The sequence below is a fragment of the Lactuca serriola genome, chromosome 5 (assembly GCF_051521515.1).
Source record: "Lactuca serriola cultivar US96UC23 chromosome 5, Lser_US96UC23_V15, whole genome shotgun sequence".
In the NCBI taxonomy this organism is placed as follows: Eukaryota; Viridiplantae; Streptophyta; class Magnoliopsida; order Asterales; family Asteraceae; genus Lactuca; species Lactuca serriola.
Window position 1 is genome coordinate 297,222,374 of NC_136412.1, and position 20,754 is coordinate 297,243,127.

Sequence of the window (20,754 nt, forward strand, 5' to 3'; positions counted from 1 at the left end):
TTTATTTAAAAATAATAATATACTGTTTAACCATAAAATACATTTTTCAAACTACCCATGTTTTTATTTTTTTTAAAACTAACTATTTTGATCTTCAACTAAAATTTAATATATATATATATATATAATAGGGGCCACATTTTTAATTTTCTTTCAAGTAAAATTTTAATATTTTTAGTCTATTATAAATTGAATTACTAATAATTATGAGTGTTATAAGGCCCAAGTCGACGCGATCGGTCAAACTGGTTGGATCGTGACTCAATGAAGAGATCGAGTCAAGTAGAAGAAGATCCTTGCATATTTACTACCCCAAATGAAACGACCGAATTAATAAAAAAGCAGTTGAACATGTGGCAATTGACCTAAAAAAAACCGACTTAATATTAAATTCTAAAATAATCACATTTAGCCCAATTAACAATTTAACATCAACCGTTCACAAACAAATGATTCACGATTCAAAGATCAATGAAGATCATATACATTCAACAATCCATTAACTAAAGACGGAGGGACAAACATTGTTCATAAATCCAATTGGAATCTATCGCATCATTTATATGTACTTTTCATAGCAGTTTACTTATGTTTTTGACGTTTACTACATCCAACTGGAATCTATTGTATCATTTATATGTACTTTTCATAGCACTTTACTTATGTTTTTTAGGATTACTACGATGTACTTTCAAAATCAAAAGTAGTATGCTATTCTTTGAATTTCGGATGGTATAACAAAACAACATTGCCATTATGTGCATTTTCATTAATAACAGTTGCATGAAATAAAAAAAATAGGGAAAAAAATGTTGCTTTTTTCCTAAGAGACCCGAGCCTCTACAAATTGATAAATAAAAAAGTTCAAAAAATTACAATCCAAAATAAAGAGAAAAATACAAAAAAAGTTAATCGATCCACATCTAAAAGTAATCGGCCATTATACCAACACCAAACGGAACATATCTGCAAAAAAACCCCAAATAATCAGTTTCTCACAGATTTGTTATAACAGAAAACGGGTTTGCCACATATTAAGCATTGTAAACTAATCTAATTTGCTTAAAAGATTGATGAATTGATGGCTTAAAAATATGAGTTACCTGCAAACATATGAAAAATACAAAACAAACATGTAAAATCAAGAATAATGGAGAAAAATAAAAGATCAGTGTGAAAAACTAACCTCCAACTGACCAGGTTTTTATTTGGGTTCGTCTTTTCATTTCCTCACATTTCGGAGTTGTAAACACACATACATGGTTAGGGTTTTTCTTATGAATAGAGAGATGAAGAAGACAATGATGGTAGTGCGCTTATCATTGATGTTAAAGGTGGTGTCATGACTGGTAAAATGATGGTGACGGAGGGCGGCAGCGGGTTGGAGCGCTTTAGAGAGAGACGGATGGCAGAGGAGTCGGTATAGAGAGTAGTCGTATTGGTTCTTGATATGAGATGTGGGGTTATGGGTGTGAGCTCGGGCGTGAATGGTCTGGTAGGTGGCTCTACCATTGTGTCTAGGGTTAGGGTTAGGATGAAGGAGAGAATGGGATGTGTATTCAAAGTTTAAAATGAATAGATGTATCTGATGTGGGTGACTGGGAAAAACTCTTACACCATCCTTCCTGAGATCGAACCATTCTTGGTTCCCTGCACAAAAAAAGAAGAGGTTTAGATGTGTGATAGAGACAGGGAAAATAAATAAATAGCGGTAAGTAAAATCTTTATAGATCTAAGAACAAAAAAACCATCAACAATATTGAATATGGAATTTGAAAGAGCTATAAATATGAAACTTTGAAGTAACAAATTCCTTTATTTTTACCGTATTTATGATCTTTTTATTTGAATGAGTCTTTTAACTTTCAACTAATTTGGGGGTGTCTATAAGAAGAAGCTGACCGATTCAATGGCCATGGAATACTCCGTCAATATTATCTTATAATTGATAAATTCAAAATATGGATTATGACTTTTTCAAATGTCGACCAAATTAAGATTTAGGCTTATGTGATGCATAAAATGACTGTACATAATGCGTTAATGGTTGTACCTCTTAAAATTCAGCCTTTGACCAAATTTGCATAATATATATATATATATATATATATATATATATATATATATATATATATATATATATATATATATATATATATAGGTAGGTAGATGTTCATTTGAGACCACCTATATTTTGTGAGACATAGGGACCAAATCTTAGTCATTGATCAAATTTGATCTTGTGGTTCAAAAAAAACCCTGATTAAAGCGCTTAATTAAACACTCAAGGGTAGATTAGTCAGCTTTTAATCATATAATGAAATCCCCTGATTTACATGATCTTTCCTTAATCAACGTAACAAAATCATATTCGCTCTTTCATCCGTTGATTTCCTCATATGGTTTTCTCAATCGAAACAATATGTTGATTGAATGAGAAGCAAAAAAACTTGAGTTTTGTACGTTAATTGTCACTCACGTTGCGATGATTTGTGATTTTACAGGCTTATTGAAAGAGATTTCAACAATTAATCAGTAGTTCACATCGATTTCAAGCTTTCACGAGCGACTGATCATCAATTGATATCTTCGATTGAGATCGTTTTCAGCAATTGGAGGTTTCTTCGGAATCAGATCTTATCCCCTTCATTTGATGATTTTCAACTTCAGAGCTAGATTGAAATTGATTTTTCAACAAAATACGCTTTCATCAAGTTACATAAACCGATGTTAGCAATTGATCATAAGATTCATATCGCTTTCAATATTTTCAAGCTTCGATTTTGCTTCCTGGTAAGCTCTTTCAACTATTCATCATCATCGTCATCAGATCGAGATCGATTTTCAGCCCCTTCAAGCTTTGATTTTTACTCCTAGATCTTAAATTTTCAATCTAATAATATATGTACAAAACAGTTACTGTTCTCTAGCAAATTCTCTTAAACTATACATGCATTCTATGTGTTTGATGAAAATCCTGAATGAACAAAGAGTTTGATGTATCATTCCTCTTTCCCACAACTAATGTCTTCTTTAAGAATTGGAGTATACTTCTTAAAATATGAGTCACAATTGGTATAAAACAATGTAATGTTAACTACTTTTATTATATTTACCATAGTTACGTTAAAACATGTTTTTTTTGTCAAACATAAAAATACTGGAGATGTCTTTTTAGCATAGTTTGGTTTGAATATGCTCTTATTAAGTTGTAGAAAAGGATTGTGCTAAAGAAAAGACTATATGCTCTTAAATTTACCATATGTAAATTCAGGTGCATGATATACATTAAATGTTTTTAGAATATGATCATTATTATAGTTTTTTTTTTAAATTTTTTTCCATCAAACACAAAAGGTTGGATGTGTCTTTTAGCAATGTTTATTATTCTTATTAATGTGCAGTAAGGGGATGTACTAAGAAAGATTATTAAATTCAGAGTATTTTTTGTCAGTGTTTACATTGTGTCTTGTATGATCAATTACATTACATAATACATTATTATTATGATGTATAATCACTCATAGACTTCATTTTCAGATCTTTGATTGTATCCATACTTGATTCTAACAATTATTTCATTTATGGTTGCAGATAGTTGTAACTCATGAAGCTCAACTTGAATATTTCAAGCTATAAGTTTTCAACTACAAGAGTCAAGATTAATAAATATGTAATAGATTTTATATGTCACAAACATGTAATATTTTTTTATGGTTTTTGGTGCATTGTTACCGATCAAACTATAACATTATTTTGTAAAAATATTCTATATATACATACAACATATTTTATTCTTTTAGAATATTCTAATTTTATACATGTTTGCAGTTAGCCTATAATTTTTGATAGCAAATAACACATAACATTATTCTATTAGAATAACATACATCTCCTTTTTATAATGACAAACATATAATATTATTTTACTATAATATTGTATATACAGACTTTAATTTTAAGCTTATCTAGTATGTGAAAGATATTACTAACATTATACGACATTAACTACAAATTTAATGTATTATTATTTATAGCATAACCGTTCTTGAACCATAATATAATTTTATTAAACATTCACCAATCTTTAAACCTTCAGACCATAACTACTGTTTAGCAAAGAGTCAACTGTTCATGTTCAAAATATAGAAAACATAGTGCAATTCAAAAAAAAAAGGATAATCTATATTTATTAACCATTAAACACTTCTAAATATTTTATCAATTCAACAATCGTCATTCCATTTCTTCCCTTTTTGCTCCAAGTTAAGATGTTTTGCTTGATCACATTTTCCAAACTCCAAAAGAATTATTATACATGAACAATATTCCAAAAGAATTATTATACATGAACATACAACCTATAAAATTATTCTATCAGAATATTCTACATATACATAATGATTAAGTCTTATTAACATTACATATATCTATAAATTATAATATTATTTTTTTGTAAAAAGGTCATTACATATAAATCTATAAAAACCAACAAAATTTAACACTATTCTAATAGAATGTTCGAAATGTCAATTTTTTTGAGACAGTAAGACCATGAGACCACTTTTCTCTAGTAAAAAATATTCTAATATTTTAGTGTTTATAAAAATATAATATATGTAATATTCTAATATTCTAAAACATAGAACATTATCCAAATAAAATTATTATACATGAAAATACAACCTATAAAATTATTCTATTAGAATATTCCTCATATACACAGTAAATAAGTTTTATTAACGTTACATATATCTATAAATTCTAAAATATTATTGTAATGTAAAATCAACATTTAACATTATTCTAATAGAATATTATAAATGTACAGAAAACCTATAACATTACTCTATTAGAATATTGTACATGAACTATAACAAAAAATGAACATTTGATCATAAAAAGTATGATATTTCAGATTGGTCAAAGCATAACTATTTTTTAACCAGGACTATTATTTTGTGAAACATTCACTGGCCATTGAAACAACCATAGCTATTGTTCAGAACTAAAAAAAGACAACCAATATTTAAACGAACAAAACACTACCATATCATTCATAATCAAAGACTTTCAAATATTCTAAAAAAATTAGTCACGTCCTTCCAGTATGTTTCTTGCATCGATCCAATCCTTCATCATTTTTAATGACCATCCTTATCAACCCTTCCCTATTCCTTTGCTTCGTCAGTTACTTTCTTATGGAATTGGAATCTGATTGGTCAAAGCATAACTATTTTGTATGCTTCTTATTCTGCAGAAAACCTTCTTTACCCAAGTCATTATTTCACATTTCTACTTGCTGTTCTAGAATAAATTTACATCCGTCGCATTAAGAACACATTAGAATCGCATTAAGAACACATCAAAATAAATTTCATTAGCTTTCAATGTGTATCAAACACTAATCCTAGCTACATTAAATAATTTCAAAAGTATTTAACCAAAACTACAATAAAGAAGTTCATTTCTAGCCCAAGCTATAGTGAATCTGCAATAAACACTAACCATAGCTACAATATAAATTTCAGAAAAGTAATTCCTAAATTAGAATAAATTGTATAACAACTTCCTAAAGTCTATTACAAGAGATGATTTAGAATCTACATTATGTAGAATCTAAATCTGAATATAATATTATCAAACTAAAACATAAATAGATGAATTCAATTATGTCAGGATAGAATAACAAATTCTCAAAATGTATTTTAGTTTTTACTTATCAGAGTAAGCAGTAACATCTGGTTAATCGATAAAATAACATCTTAAATCAAATTTATGAAGTAACACCTAACTTTACAAATCATAATACCTAGAATATTAAGTTACCAAAGACTATTTTACTAATATTTTTACTGGATCATCTAACTTATCCAACAAAGTAACATCTGAGTCAAATAAGAAGTACCATATTACTTATCAAAGTAGAATACTTATAATATCAAATTATCAAACAACATTTCACTAAATATTTACTAAATAATCCAATTACTCAAACAAAATAACATATAAAATCAATTTAATTAGGAAGCAAGTTATGTTTGCATAACATTCTATCATTTTCAATAACAATTTTATTGCAGAAAATACGAAATCAATACAGAGTGCATTATGTCGAACAACTAGCGGGCGATCACTAAATTTACCAAACACCTAACTGACACTATAAGTATGAAACTAATAAGATAAACCAAACAAACTAAGATATTGAATCAAATTATAATTCAAATTCCAAGAATATCTCTACAGATTTGGTGAATAACTTCATTTATGCATAATAACATAGCTTGGATTGTAGATTTATTAACATTGAAATTGTTAACAGCCAAAAATGAGTCAATGGAATCTTTTATTACCTAATGAGAAGAATCCTTCTTCAACTAAGAATCATGAGAAGAAGTAGCAGTTGAAGGATTGGCAGAAACATGATTCAAGATCAGAATATGAATAAAAACGTTTAAAATCAAAATGATAGTGAATCAAAATCAATTTTTAGGGTTTTATTGGGAGTTTTGGAAGATCGGTGCAAAGTAGAATCAGAATGAGAAGAAATCTCATAGATGAATACATCAACTCATAATCACATACATATTATAAAATCGACAATTAGAGTATTTTAACTCAAAATCATCCACAAATATAAAATCAAGAAGAAATTATAGTATTATACATCACCTGGATTAACTCTTGATGCAAAATATGAATTCGATTTTGTAGAATGATCCATTTGTTGTAAAACTAAGCTTCGATTTCATTTGATTCAGGAATGTTGATGCTCGAGAACTTGATCCAGTTTTAAAATCAAAATAACAATGTTGAAACTCCGAATCAGAACAAAGTAGAAGATGTTGATGATCGAGATTGAATCAGACGAATTTTGGTGTTCGTATCGAGGTTACTTAGGGTTTTGCATATCAGAATGAAGAAGATTGAAGAGGATATAAAAAGTTTTTACGACCTGAATGAAATAGACAGTAAAATCCCCTTACTGACCCTCTGCACCATTATTCTAATCCTGAAGTTCCATTTAAAACAATAAAACTAGGATATAAACAAACAATTTATTATACCAGAATATTCTAACATTCTGACAATAATTAACAATATGAAAATTGTTTAATAAATAATTTACAATTAGAGAATTTTATTTTATTTTCACATTTAATTTTACACAAATCTAATATGATCCAGACATTATTAACAATACACAAAGTAGAATCTATGAGATAAAATAACAAAAAAACATAACTGTCCACATGGTACTTTCCCCAAATAAAGTTTATATTCCTTTAATATTTATTGTAATATCTAATATAATTCAAAGAAGAGATTTAATATTATATAATATACAAAAGATCAGATAACCTAATCACCTAATCAAACATTTATGTTAATAGACACCACTAACCTAAACCAATAATTTCATTAGCTTTCGATGTGTATCAAACACTAATCCTAGCTACAATAAACAATTTTAAAAATATTTAACCAAAACTACAATAAAGAAGTTCATTTCTAGTCCCAACTATAGTGAATTTGGATCAAACACTAACCATAACTATAATATAAATTTCAAAAAAAAAATCATAAATTTGAATAAATAGAATAATAACTTCCTGAAGCCTATTACAAAAGATGATTTAGAATCTACATTATCTAGAATCCAAATCTGAATCATATATTATTGAACTAAAACATAAAGAGATGAATCTGATTATGTCAAGATAGAATAACAATTTCTCAAAAAATATTATAGTTTCGACTTATCAAAGTAAGCAGTAACATCTGGTTAATCAATAAAATAACATCTGAAATCAAATTTATAAAGTAACACCTAACTTAACAAATCAGAATACCTAGAATATTAAGTTATCAAATACTATTTTACTTGTATTTTTACTGGATCATCTAACTAATCAAACAAAGTAACATCTTAATCAAATTAAGAAGTACCATATGACTTATCAAATCAGAATACTCAGAATATCAAGTTATCAAACAATATTTCACTAATTTTTTACTAGATAATCCAATTACTAAAGCAAAATAACATCTAAAATCAATTTAGGAAGTAAGTTATGACTTATCAAATTATAATAAGTATAATATAGTTGCATCATGTTATAAATTCAATCAACAGTCCTCATTCCATTGCATCTCATTTTATAAATTCAATAAACGGTCCTCATTCCATATCATAAATTAATTCTAGTATATAAATTAGCTTTGACTTATCAAATTAGGAAGTAAAATTCTGATTAATTAATAAAATAACATCTTAAATCAAATAGGAAGTAACATCTGATTTATCAAATTAGAATACCTAGAATATCAAGACATTAAACACTATTTTACTAAATTCTTTTTTACAATATCATATAATTATTCCAACAAAGTAACATCTGAAACTAAATTAGAAATTAACATTTGACTTATAAAATCAGAATACCTAGAATATCAAGTTATCAAAAACTATTTTACTAAATGTTTTGCCAAATCATGTAATTAATCAAACAAAATAACATATTTGGTTTTAGAAAAGCATGAAAGTTCAAGTCCCCAAAACACAAAACAATTAGGTTTTAACAAAAACATAAATTTGATATGAAGTTATAGCTGAAATACCTATAATATCTTGACATGGTTTGGTAATAATGTCCTCAAGACGATCTTATGGTGTAGATTTTTAATCACGTGTTGATGTAGCCATTTTCGATGATAGAAGCCTATGTATTCTATTTCAACATGAAATAATCAAACGAAAGATAGATTCCCACATAAAAAACATAATTCATTTGATCGGTTAATAAAAATAACATATATATGATTTAATCCTCAAAATAGATTAAAACAGTGAAGGAGAAGACACAAACTTAGCGAAATTAACTCTTTTTGAGAAACACTGAGTTGATTTGGAGAATGGCTAAAAATGTGGATACGATCTAGGGTTTTGATTTGACCGACTAGGGTTTTCCAAATTAGAATATGTAGAACAAGAATTATTCAGCAGGTTAATTACACAATCTGAACTCTAAAGGTTTGAATTAATACCTGTTTTGCGAAGTGAAGTAGTGTATAATCATAATATGCTTCTGTAGAATGAGGCATTTCCCTGATTGTTTCAATGTGTTTATCATGGTGAAGTGCAAACCATATTAAAATCAAAAACAAATTGTTGAATTTAGAAAGAGATGAAAGATTTATGAATCAGTTTCTAGGGTTTTGAATGCACAAATCTAGATCGAGATTAAATTTGAGTTCTTCTGTGAAGAGGGTTTTTTGGAGGAAGCAATATGTAACATGAAGAGATATTGAATGACGGTGGATTATTTTGACGGATAAAAGGTATATTGTCAAAACTACCCCTTCGTGTCATTCCTCTAATCCTGAAGTTTGATCAAATTGCAAAACTGCCACCGCCTCTATTGTTTTAATTTGAGTTAATTCTACCCATAGATTATTATATATTAGTGGTTTAGATTTTGTCCCCACGTCTCACAAAATATCATTGTCTCACATGAACTCAACCCTATATATATATATATATATATATATATATATATATATATATATATATATATATATATATATATATATATATACATATATATATGGAAAAGTTCAATAGAGAACCATAATTATTGGTTCTTCAAGGAACCAAATCTTTTTTTCAATTTCTAGAGCTTATTTTTTATTGAAAAAAAAATCTAAAAATATCTAAATTCATATATTAACATTGTGAATGTGAAAAATATTTTTCGGATTCACCGTCTGAATCCGGATTCACGTTGTGAATTTTCAAAGATTCACATTGTGAATTTGATGTAAAAAAAATCGAATTTGATATCATTGGAAAAGGGATAAAAAGTTATGAATTTCTGTATTTTTAGTTTTTTTTTTTTTTGATAAAAAATAATTTCTAAAAGTTGAAAAAAAAGATTGGTTCCTTGGTTAATTATGGTTCTCTATTGAACCTCACCCTATATATATATATATATATATATATATATATATATATATATATATATATATATATATATATATATATATATAGTGGTGACATGTCGTCGCTAAAGTCCATCACTAATATTTCAATGGCCGCCGCTAATGCCCTCAGTCACCACTAATGTTGCTTTGCCATTAATGGCATGTGTTGTCACTAATGTTTCTTCGCCACTAATGGAATGCGTCGTCACTAATGCATCGTCGCCACTAATGACATCCGTCCGCACTAATGTAATCTTCTCTCTTTTTTTTTTTAGTTTTTTTGAAATTGTTCCTTTCAAATGCAGAAAAAACGTTATAAAAATATAAAAACTGCTACGAAATATTAATTGCAGAAAAATAGATCGAAACATTAAAATTTAATAATACGGCATCCCATAATATTAATCCAAACATCAAGTGAAAGATATATTATAATTCTAACAAAACATTAACAACGACGGTTGTCGTAGTTATTGACGTTGTCACTCATTTACAGTCGTTGGATTAAGGACCATATCGACGAATAGGGATTAAGCCCAGGTTTTGACTCGAACCGGGGTCCATAACGTTTAGTGGCGACAATTATCTTTAACGGAGATATCTAATATGAATGTCGGATGTCGCCACTAAAGGTGGCTTTAACCGCTAAAAGCGTCGCTACTAAAGCCCATTATTCTTGTAGTGCGAAAAAAAAATTTGAAGGTAATTTGGTAAATATTGATGTAGAATGTTTAAAGGACTCCTTGACATTGTTTATCTATTAACTTAAAAGAAAAAATAAACCTAAAATCCAAAAACCTAAAAAAAAAGGTTATTTGTATATCTTAATTAAAGAAGTCATGACATTTCATCCATTATATAAGTTTTCTTTAATGAGTGCTTAATCTAAAGTTAAAATTGTAGAATCTTTGGAAACCAAAATCTTATTTTGAAAATGGTCTTGAGCCAATCATTAGGACTTACTTTATTTCTTTAATTTTATTTATTTATTTATTTTTAGTAACGGTGAATTTTATAAAAAGCAAGCGCCTGCCAAAGAGAAAAAAGACAGAGGAAACAAAAACAAGGAAAATCACAAAATATCAAATGGACAACAAGTCCAATCGGTCCAAATACAACCCCCAAATTACCCTATATTTAACCCAATAGAAAATAGTATTGATTATAATATCCATAGTATTAGAGGGGGAGATGAGCATGTTATGGAATAGTTTGTCATTCCTTGATTTCCAGATGCTCTAAAAAACACAGTAAAAAATTGTCAAGAGGATTGATTTCTTCTTTAGACACTGACCCAGTTTGCTACAAAGTTGATGACATCTTTTATCCGGTTGAACTCCTGATAAGGAATATTACACCAATTGAAAATCCAAAGCAAAACTTCACGAAATTAAGGGAAACCAAAGAGAATATGCTCGCTCGAATCAGAACCATCGGAACAAAGATGATACGAGGTTAATGGAATACTTACACCTCTATGAAGGAGGGCAACGACAGTGGGAATTCGGTCAATGAAAGCTCTCCAAATGAAGCAAGAAACTTTATGAGGGACAAGATTAAACCAAACAAACAGATTCACCAACTCGTGAATGATTTTCGAATCAATGAGACTCCTAAGATTACTCACATAGAAGCTACCATTGCAAGAAAGCTTGAAAGACCAAGAATCCTCAGCGTCAGAAAGGTAGAACCGGATTGCACCCGGTCCAGAACCCAATAATTTTAATCCAAGCAATCCTTTCAAAACGAGCAATATTTTTTCCGTCGAGTTCCAGCCAATTGAACCACTTTGACCAAAGATTTTTGTTTACCCTGAACACCTCAATGGCCCTCCGCGATAAGACTTTCATGGCAACCAACATACCACCATAATATTTGATATCAAAAATAGCATATCCCTCTCTAGTTTATCCAAGGGAAAGTTACAAAGAGTATTAAAGTCCTCACCTCACCAATGGCCACCGCGTTGCTTAACCAGGTCGAGTTTTGGTCAATGGTTTTCAGTGGAATTTTGACAGGGGGATGGAGATGACTTACCTTCGTACGTTGCTAACACAGACTCTCTTACGGTCTGACAAAAAAAAATGATAAAAAAGACATTTTGACTAAGGGAACAACCGTTAAATTGCCAAAATATTCATGTACTTATTTTAATATTGCTAACAAAACCATGTTTACTCTTTATGTTCTTTAATTCGATCACCAAATGAAGTATACCTCGATGAAAGCAACATATTAAAATATGATTGAGAAACGGGTCAATATGAACACCCAGCATTAAGCTACAGACAATAATATGTGCTCTATCCCTTAAAATCCATTGTTCAATATAACATATGAATATACATATGATCTGGTCATTTAGCATGTGTTATAAGGTGAATGATGTGACTAATTAAAAACATATTTAATATTAATTCACACATCATGGTACATAAAATAAAACATTGATTACATTCACTTTCCGGGAACAAAGTTTGTGGCATAAGACCAGGCGTTGTTGGCAACGGGATCAGCAAGGTGATCAGCGAGGTTCTCCAGTGGTCCCTTCCCTGTGACAATGGCTTGAACAAAGAAGCCAAACATGGAGAACATGGCGAGTCTTCCATTCTTGAGCTCCTTTACTTTCAGTTCAGCAAAAGCCTCTGGATCATCGGCAAGCCCTAATGGGTCGAAGCTACCACCAGGGTAAAGTGGGTCAACAACCTCTCCCAAGGGTCCACCGGCGATTCTGTAACCCTCAACCGCACCCATCAAGATGACTTGGGTGGCCCAGATGGCCAAGATGCTTTGGGCATGGATCAAACTAGGGTTTCCCAAGTAATCAAGCCCACCTTCGCTGAAGATCTGGGATCCAGCCTTGAACCATACAGCCTCACCGAACTTCACACCGTTACGAGCCAAGAGCTCAGGGAAGACGCACCCAAGAGCTCCAAGCATCGCCCATCTGCTGTGGATCACCTCAAGCTCACGGTTCTTTGCAAATGTCTCTGGATCTGCTGAAAGCCCGGCGGTGTCCCAGCCGTAGTCACCGGGGAACTCACCGGTCAGGTATGATGGGGCCTCGCCGGAGAATGGTCCTAGGTACTTCACACGGTCAGGACCGTACCATGGGCTTCCTGATGGTGCAACCTTCTTCGCAGCGGCAGTCTTCCTCATTGAAACTCGTCCATTTCCGAAAACCTCTGAACCTGATGGAACCGTTTTCACCGCTTGTCCGGCGAAAGCAGATGAGAGAGCCATGCTGGAAGCAGCCATTGAATATCTTCTCAAATTATATATTGAATAAATATTGGAGGCTAGCTGACTGCTTGAGTCTGATGAGCTCTTCGCAAGTGCTATAAATAGGCCTTTTGTCAATTATCTAATTTCTTTATCTTCCGGGTCTTTAGCTTTCTTTTAATTGGAGCATGATAATGTAAGATGGATAAGAAGAGCATCTATCCAGACCACCAATCAAAGAACGACAGATGTACCTTTTAAGTATTTCCAAGATTTCCAATCGCAAAAATCTAAAAAATGCGTGTTGAACTGATGTCCCTCAAGCTAAACATTACTCGGTGTTTGTGTCAAAGTAACTAAATAGAAGGGTGGTGCTAAAATAAACTCCTGTGTATTTTTTACTGCTACTACAAGAATAATGGGCATTAGCGGCGACGTTTTACCGACGACTGTCACCTTTAGCGGCGACACATAACTTTCGCGTTATGTGTCGCCGCTAAAGGTGGCTGTCGCTGCTAAAAGCGTCGCCGCTAATGCCTATCGACCCGATCCGCATCGAAATATGAGGTGAAACTTTAGTCGTTGATTTTGTCCCTAATCCAAGCACTGAAAATCGATAACGTACACACCAATAGTGGCGACGGTGTCGCCGCTAATACTCGAAAATTTTGACCGCCAAAGTTTCATCCTAAAGTTGTCGCCGACAATACTCAAAACTTTTGACCATCAAAATTTCCCCCCAAAGGTGTCGCCGCTAATACTCGAAAATTTTGACCGCCAAAGTTTCATCCTAAAGTTGTCGCCGACAATACTCAAAACTTTTGACCATCAAAATTTCCCCCCAAAGGTGTCGCCGCTAATACTTTATATGTCGCCGCTAATACTCTACCTGTCGCCGCTAAAAGTCGTCGCCGCTAATTCCCTTCGCAGATATAACCCCATTCAGCTCTTTCTTCCCTCTTCTATGAACTCATTTCTCAGCTCCTTCTTCCCTCTTCTATGAACTCATTTCTCTTTGTCACCATCACGCTTCTCTACCAGATTACACACCGCCACATTTTCTATATATGTTTATTTTAAATTTTGTATGTAGAATGTGTATTTTGTATATGTTTGTGAATTTATATGTATATTATGTATGTATTTGTGTATTAGTATGCATATATATATATATATATATATATATATATATATATATATATGTGTGTGTGTGTGTTTGTGTGTGTGTTTTTATATGTGTATTATGTATGTATTTGTGTATTAGTATGTGTATCATGTATGTATATGTGTTTTTGTATATGTATGTATATGTTTTTGTATGTGTATTATGTATGTATTTGTGTATGTATGGATGTGTTTTTGGTTATATGTTTTTATAAAAAAATTTATATTTTTATAACAATTTTTATAATTTTATAAAGTTTGTTTTGTATATGGAAGAAGGTTTTAAAAAAAGATAAAAAATGAGAAAACTACAATTAGCGGCGACACTTTTAGTGGCGACGGAAAGTATTAGTGGCGACAAGGTATTAGCGGCGACAACCACCTTTAGCTGCGACAAATGGAGTATTAGCAACGAACCAATAGCGACCACCCTTTAGCAGCGACGGGTCGCTGCTAAAGATATTAGCGGCGACAACCAGGACCTTTAGCGGCGACAACCAGGACTTTTAGCGGTGATGCATGTCGCCACTAATGGTCATTATTCTTGTAGAGAATAATTAAAGTATCACATTTCTTATATTTTTTATAAAAGCTTGAGCGTTTGGTTATATCCGCTTATGCGCGTAAAAGAAATATTATTAATCATTAAACTATTAAAGATGCATAATTAACATTAGATGTGTTTGAAGTAGTAAACTCCACTGATTATGCCACAAAAGTGTCAGCTTTGAAGCTTAATACGTCATTATTTGTGGCTGATTAGAAATAACTTTATAAAATAAAGTTATAGTCCATAAAACGTCAAGTACATATGAAAAAGAATCATACAAAATGGATGTGTAACAAATGAAATATGGTTGTTTGAAGTTGATTAATCAAACACATGAAAATGCTCAAACATTCAGACCTCCATGCTTACAGCTAAATAACTCCAAATCCGGAAACATTCATATGAAACAATTAATATGTAACTTGTAGTACTCCTAACAGGATTTTCGATATAATGTTTGTCCAAATTGAAGTTCATATGATCGAGTTATGAGGCTAGAAAGATAGAGACAAATTAAAAGAAATTGTTGAAAATTTTTCCTTAGGCATGAAAGGAAGGACATTTTTGGAACTTTATCAAATTCGAACAAGTGTAAAATAAAATAAGACTTCAATTGTTTTTGTGGGCACGATAAGATGAAAAGAAAAAGAGAATCTAATGTATGTGAATGTGTTTTATTAGATGCAAATTAAAAGAAAAGAACACATATAAGAGTGTATGTGTGCAATCATATTTCCTTGATTCTACTTCTCTAAGTTTAAATGCTATAATTATTCCACTATTTGAAAAGGTTCTTAGTGCAATTGATGTAGGTCAAATTGGCCATTCGGTGCACCCAAAAGCATGTGTTGAAGTAAGTATATTGTATACATAATCTAAGCTTGTTACAAGTTTATGACAAAAGACAATTATGTCCTTTTGAGTAATGTTCAAGTTCAATCCAATGCCAAAGACCAGTTCACCACACGCATACCCAGAACCACCACTAAAAACTAGTTGGCCCCATGATATTTGCATATTTATTCATATATTTTGTGCATTATATTAATGTTTTTAGCTACAATTATGTTTATTTTAGGACAAAAGGTACTCAATATTTTTAAAATCTATTTTGTAGAAGCAAAGACATGGTCGGGACTAAAATGAAGCAAAATGCGGACCTGGAAGAAGGAAATATTAGACCAAGTCAACCAAAGTCAAAAGAACTCAAGATTTTTGAAGCCCGCAACGTGGAGATCTATGGCCACACTATGGTAAATCGAAGATTCACGATCAGATAAGCAGAATTGGGGAACACGCGTGATTTAAGATTGCCACACCGTAGAGCATATCTGCCACGACATGGGAGCCAGTTTTTGGAAACTATAAATACTTTGGTTCTACCTTCAACCCTAACTTATGCTTCAAGTTATTTTCGAATTTTAGAGACCAAAGACGTGTTGGAAGAATGAGAGAGACCTAATTTCAATTGAAGTTTAGTTTTGAAGAGACTTTAAGGCAACATAACTTCTAAACCTTTGTTTACCTCGTTTTTCATTAAGTGTTTCAATGTGAACTTCGTTTTTGAATGTTTGTTTCCAGTAGTAATGGGCTAAAAACCCTAAATTCTGTTTAGAGAGAGGATAGTTGTGACTATGTGTAGATTGATTGGATCTTGGATTGTTGCTAGTTTCTCATTTGTTATGATAGCTTGTTAAAGACCCTTTTGTGTTAATGATAACTACTTTTTTTTATTATTGTTAAGTTTTACTGAAATTAGATGATCATTCTGTTTTGGTAGGCTTGTATCTTATGAATCTATGGTCATCAAAGTTATAAGACTTGTGTTTTGATCATAAACCTAGGGTTAAATAGAAAAATAGGTAAATTAATTTGGAAGCTAATATGTGATGATCATTCATGTATTGAATTGATGTTATAATCCATTAATATCAGTCATTAGTTCAAGTCTAGCATAATTCGAACTTAATACTAGTATACTTGTTTGTTTGTTCACATGATCAATGAATGAATGAAATTATTTTACTAAAGGATTAGTCTTTTGATCATAAATTTCTAATCATCTTAGGAATCGGTAAGCAACAACAACTTGATCCATTTCACTTTCCAAGAAATCAACCATAGGAGTAGTGTGAATCGTATCTAATTAAACGAAAGTCTCTTTAATATCTTGCTTTAAAACTTAATTATATTGCTTTTTGTTAGTTTAATTGTTTCTGGTGATAATTGCTTTTAAGTAATCTGGACTTGCAAAAACAGAAAAAAAACCCAGTATTATTTTCTTTTCAATTAGTTAACTTTTAGTAGATAATTTAGCTATTAATGATTCTCGTTCCCATTATGTTCGATATGCTATTTTCTTATTATACTATTGTTCAATTAGGTACACTGCCTATCGCATTTACTTGGATTTGATTGTTTGGTTTATAAATTAAAAAGTAGTATATAAATTGCGTATCAAGTTTTTAGCGTCGTTGTCAGGGAACAGTTTCATTATTAGTAATTTTATTCTGCTATTTTTTTATTGATTCTTTGTGTGGAATTTATTTCATTTAAAGTTAATTTACTGTTTTGTTTTTCGAATTTTAATTTTTATGTTTTTCAGTTAGCCACACCGTGGCCACTATCGGCGATGTCGTGGCCACTATGCGGACAATTTTTCGTTTATTTATTTTTATTCGTTTTACTCATTTATTTTTGTTTTGTTTTAGTAATTTATGACTCAAGGATCAAGATTTCCAATAGTTCTACCGGTTGAAGACCGAAAATCTGCGTTCCACAAAAAGAAAGACAAAAAGGACGGCAAATAGAGTAGCACACTTCAAACCGACAAATTCAAAAGTTTTGAAAAGACTCCCAACAAGAAGGTAATTCGGTACGAGCTAGAAACATAAATTTAAGACGATTCAGAAAACGACATTAAAAGCGAGGTAGAAAAGATGGCGGGTGTCACATGAATGGCTATGGAGGAGTAAAAGAAAAGGGTGTACAATGACAATGTACCAAGTCTTGCTTCATTAGAAATCCCAACTGCAACCAACTTTGAGCTCAAGAGACACATTCTCACGATGCTCAAAAACATTCTATTTTCTGGGAAAGACCATGAAGATGCGTTTAGCCACATCAATGAAGTAATATGGACTTGAAAAACCATAGAAAACCCCCGTATTATTTATTTTTCAATTAGTTAACTTTTAGTAGATAATTTAGCTATTAATCATTCTCGTCCCCATGTGTACAATGTGACAACCCGAAATTTCTATCTTATAAAGCCATTCAATTCAATCACAAGTCAGGCTTGTTTCTGTTACCTTTTAGCCCTGTTAAGGGTCTGTTTGAGAGTTTCTAAGCCTAGTGTAATGTATGAATGGAGGCTAAGTTGAGTTAGCTTGTTATTGGGAGGATTAATCCGAACCAAAAAACCACTCACTAGGTGTTCACGGCCGCAAAATAGGTTCACGGCCGTGAACCACCTCCTATATATAAGAGTGACCCCTTTTTCTCCTCACTTCTCCTCCTCCCAACTGTGAACACCTCCATTCTCTCTCAAGAAGCTTCGACCGTGAACCCTCCAAAGCTCCAAAAACGTAAGTGTTTCAACCTTAAACTTGTTATACTTAAAAGATTACCAGATCCTATCCTTGATTCTTTGTGATTCATCACCACCTTCATGAACTTGAAGGGATCACGGCCATGAACCCTTCATAAGGACCGTGAACCCTTCATAGGTTCATTGGTCGTGAACACTCCTTGGCCATGAACACATCCTTGTGTGACCTTTAGAACAATCATATGTGATTGCAACACTTCATTCCAAGTGTTTCCTACTCCCTAAGGTGGTTCCCTAACATGATTAGTTGTTATATACACTAATTATATACATATATGTGTCATTATATGCTTAATAGGATCCATGGTGCTCGAGACATCACTTGACACTTAGCATCCTATATCGATCTTACATTCAAATCACTCACAATCAGGTGATTTCAAACCCTAACTTATCTTTTAATGATTTTAAATGCTTTTAGGTGGGGGGGGGGGGGGGGAATACAAGTAGAAAACATTATAGTTATCAAGCCATCTATAACCATTCAAATGGTTAAAACTCTTTTACATGCCAAAATCTTTTAAACTTATATATTGTCAAAATCATGTCTATATAGATATAGTTATATAAATAAGTTTGAAAGGGCTTAGGACTGATAACTCACTTTATTTCATGTTCCTTGTTTGGTTGTGGACTTAGGGTATCGGTTGTTTGTCCGAGTGTCATATGAATCTTAGTTATATATTATGTATATGTTTATAGATATAAAAGTTCTTACATCATTTCAATACCTTTGGGTAGCAAAGGTGTACAAATATACTCAGTCATTCAAACAACATTACTAGTAAACTATAAAAGGTATAGTTTAGAGAATTACTACTCACTATTTCTAGAACAATGAAACATACAAGAGTAGTTCATACATGAGTCAGTTCAAACATACTATAACGAGAAACAGAAAGAACATACTATAATGAGAAACAGGGAGGAACATACTATACACTAGAACAAAGAGAACATACTATATACTAGAACAGAGAGAACATACTATACAAATACAAGAATACTATAACATTAATGTGAGCCACTACTTCATGGCGCGACAATATACTGTTGTGTCACGTTTTATAACCAGTCTCATGGAGGGAGAGCTTGAGTTTGTGTATAGATCTATACTGGATTGACCATCCTACACCTTGATGCTAGCTATAGTGGGACCTGCAGGTCTACGGGTGACGAATGTCATATCATTTCGACGTCTTTGATCGTTGTGTTTTACTAGTCAATCAAGTATGGTTATAAACTCATCACATTTTACCTTAATTTAACAATTGGTTTAAGGTAGTTAGTACAATGGTAGTTACTATATACAATACTACAGTACATCTTTATTTTCTCATTGCATTCACATTGTGATATTCTCACATAAACGGTAATGTAAACTATATTTTGGTAATGTTAGTCATACTTGGGAAAAATACTCACTTTTTCAAAAGAGCAAACATTCAAAACAGCCGGCTCTTGGTAGAAGACTACATTTCATAATAAAATAGATAATATAGGATTTTCTAGGAGATACAACATTTACATCAAACATTTTCACAAACATTTACAAACACTTTCATTCAAATTTATACAAACAATGACACTAAAATACTTATGAACTCACTAGCTTAAATGTTGATCTACACTTTCAAAATAACGTGTATTCTTAAATCACCAGTAATAGACAAGTACACTAGACCAGATTTTGAGAAGACGGAGCACATTCGAGACTCGTCTTTTATTTTGATTCATATTTTGGTGTCTTACAAACTATACACAGAACACACTTGTATTGAATTATACTATTAATGCAATGGATGATGTTGTTGCTTGTTTACTATTATACATTGATATGATACTGTACATGACATCCTCTGCCCCCGAACGTTTCCGCCGTTCCGGTTTGGGGTATGACAGATTGGTATCCGAGCTTTGTTTATAGTGAATTAAGTATATCAACCCATAAAAAATATACAACTATAAACACATCGGGATTAAAATACTCTGACCAAGAGTTTATACTTTTAAATAATAAAATATTTAACCAAAGTATACATACCTGCATTCATACTAAAATTAGTGTCATATTAGGACAGAAGAAAAGTATTGCAGTTGTTGGACAGCACGAGTAGGCTTGGGAACATATAATCAGATCTGGGAGTGATATAGCTTGATCAACTATATCTTTCCGAGAAGTGATTAGCATGTGCCCAGGAATGGTTGTCCCGTCAACAAG

The 20,754-nt window shown here is 31.5% G+C and overlaps 1 protein-coding gene across 1 annotated transcript; it reads right to left on the minus strand.

Annotated features, from left to right (window-relative positions):
* Positions 1-12,375: 12,375 nt before the first annotated feature.
* On the minus strand, positions 12,376-13,318 carry LOC145054731 (chlorophyll a-b binding protein 16, chloroplastic-like). Its single transcript, XM_079002986.1, has one exon. It carries the CDS (start codon positions 13,243-13,245, stop codon positions 12,445-12,447), a length of 801 nt encoding a protein of 266 aa, XP_078859112.1. The 5' UTR covers positions 13,246-13,318; the 3' UTR covers positions 12,376-12,444.
* Positions 13,319-20,754: the final 7,436 nt, after the last annotated feature.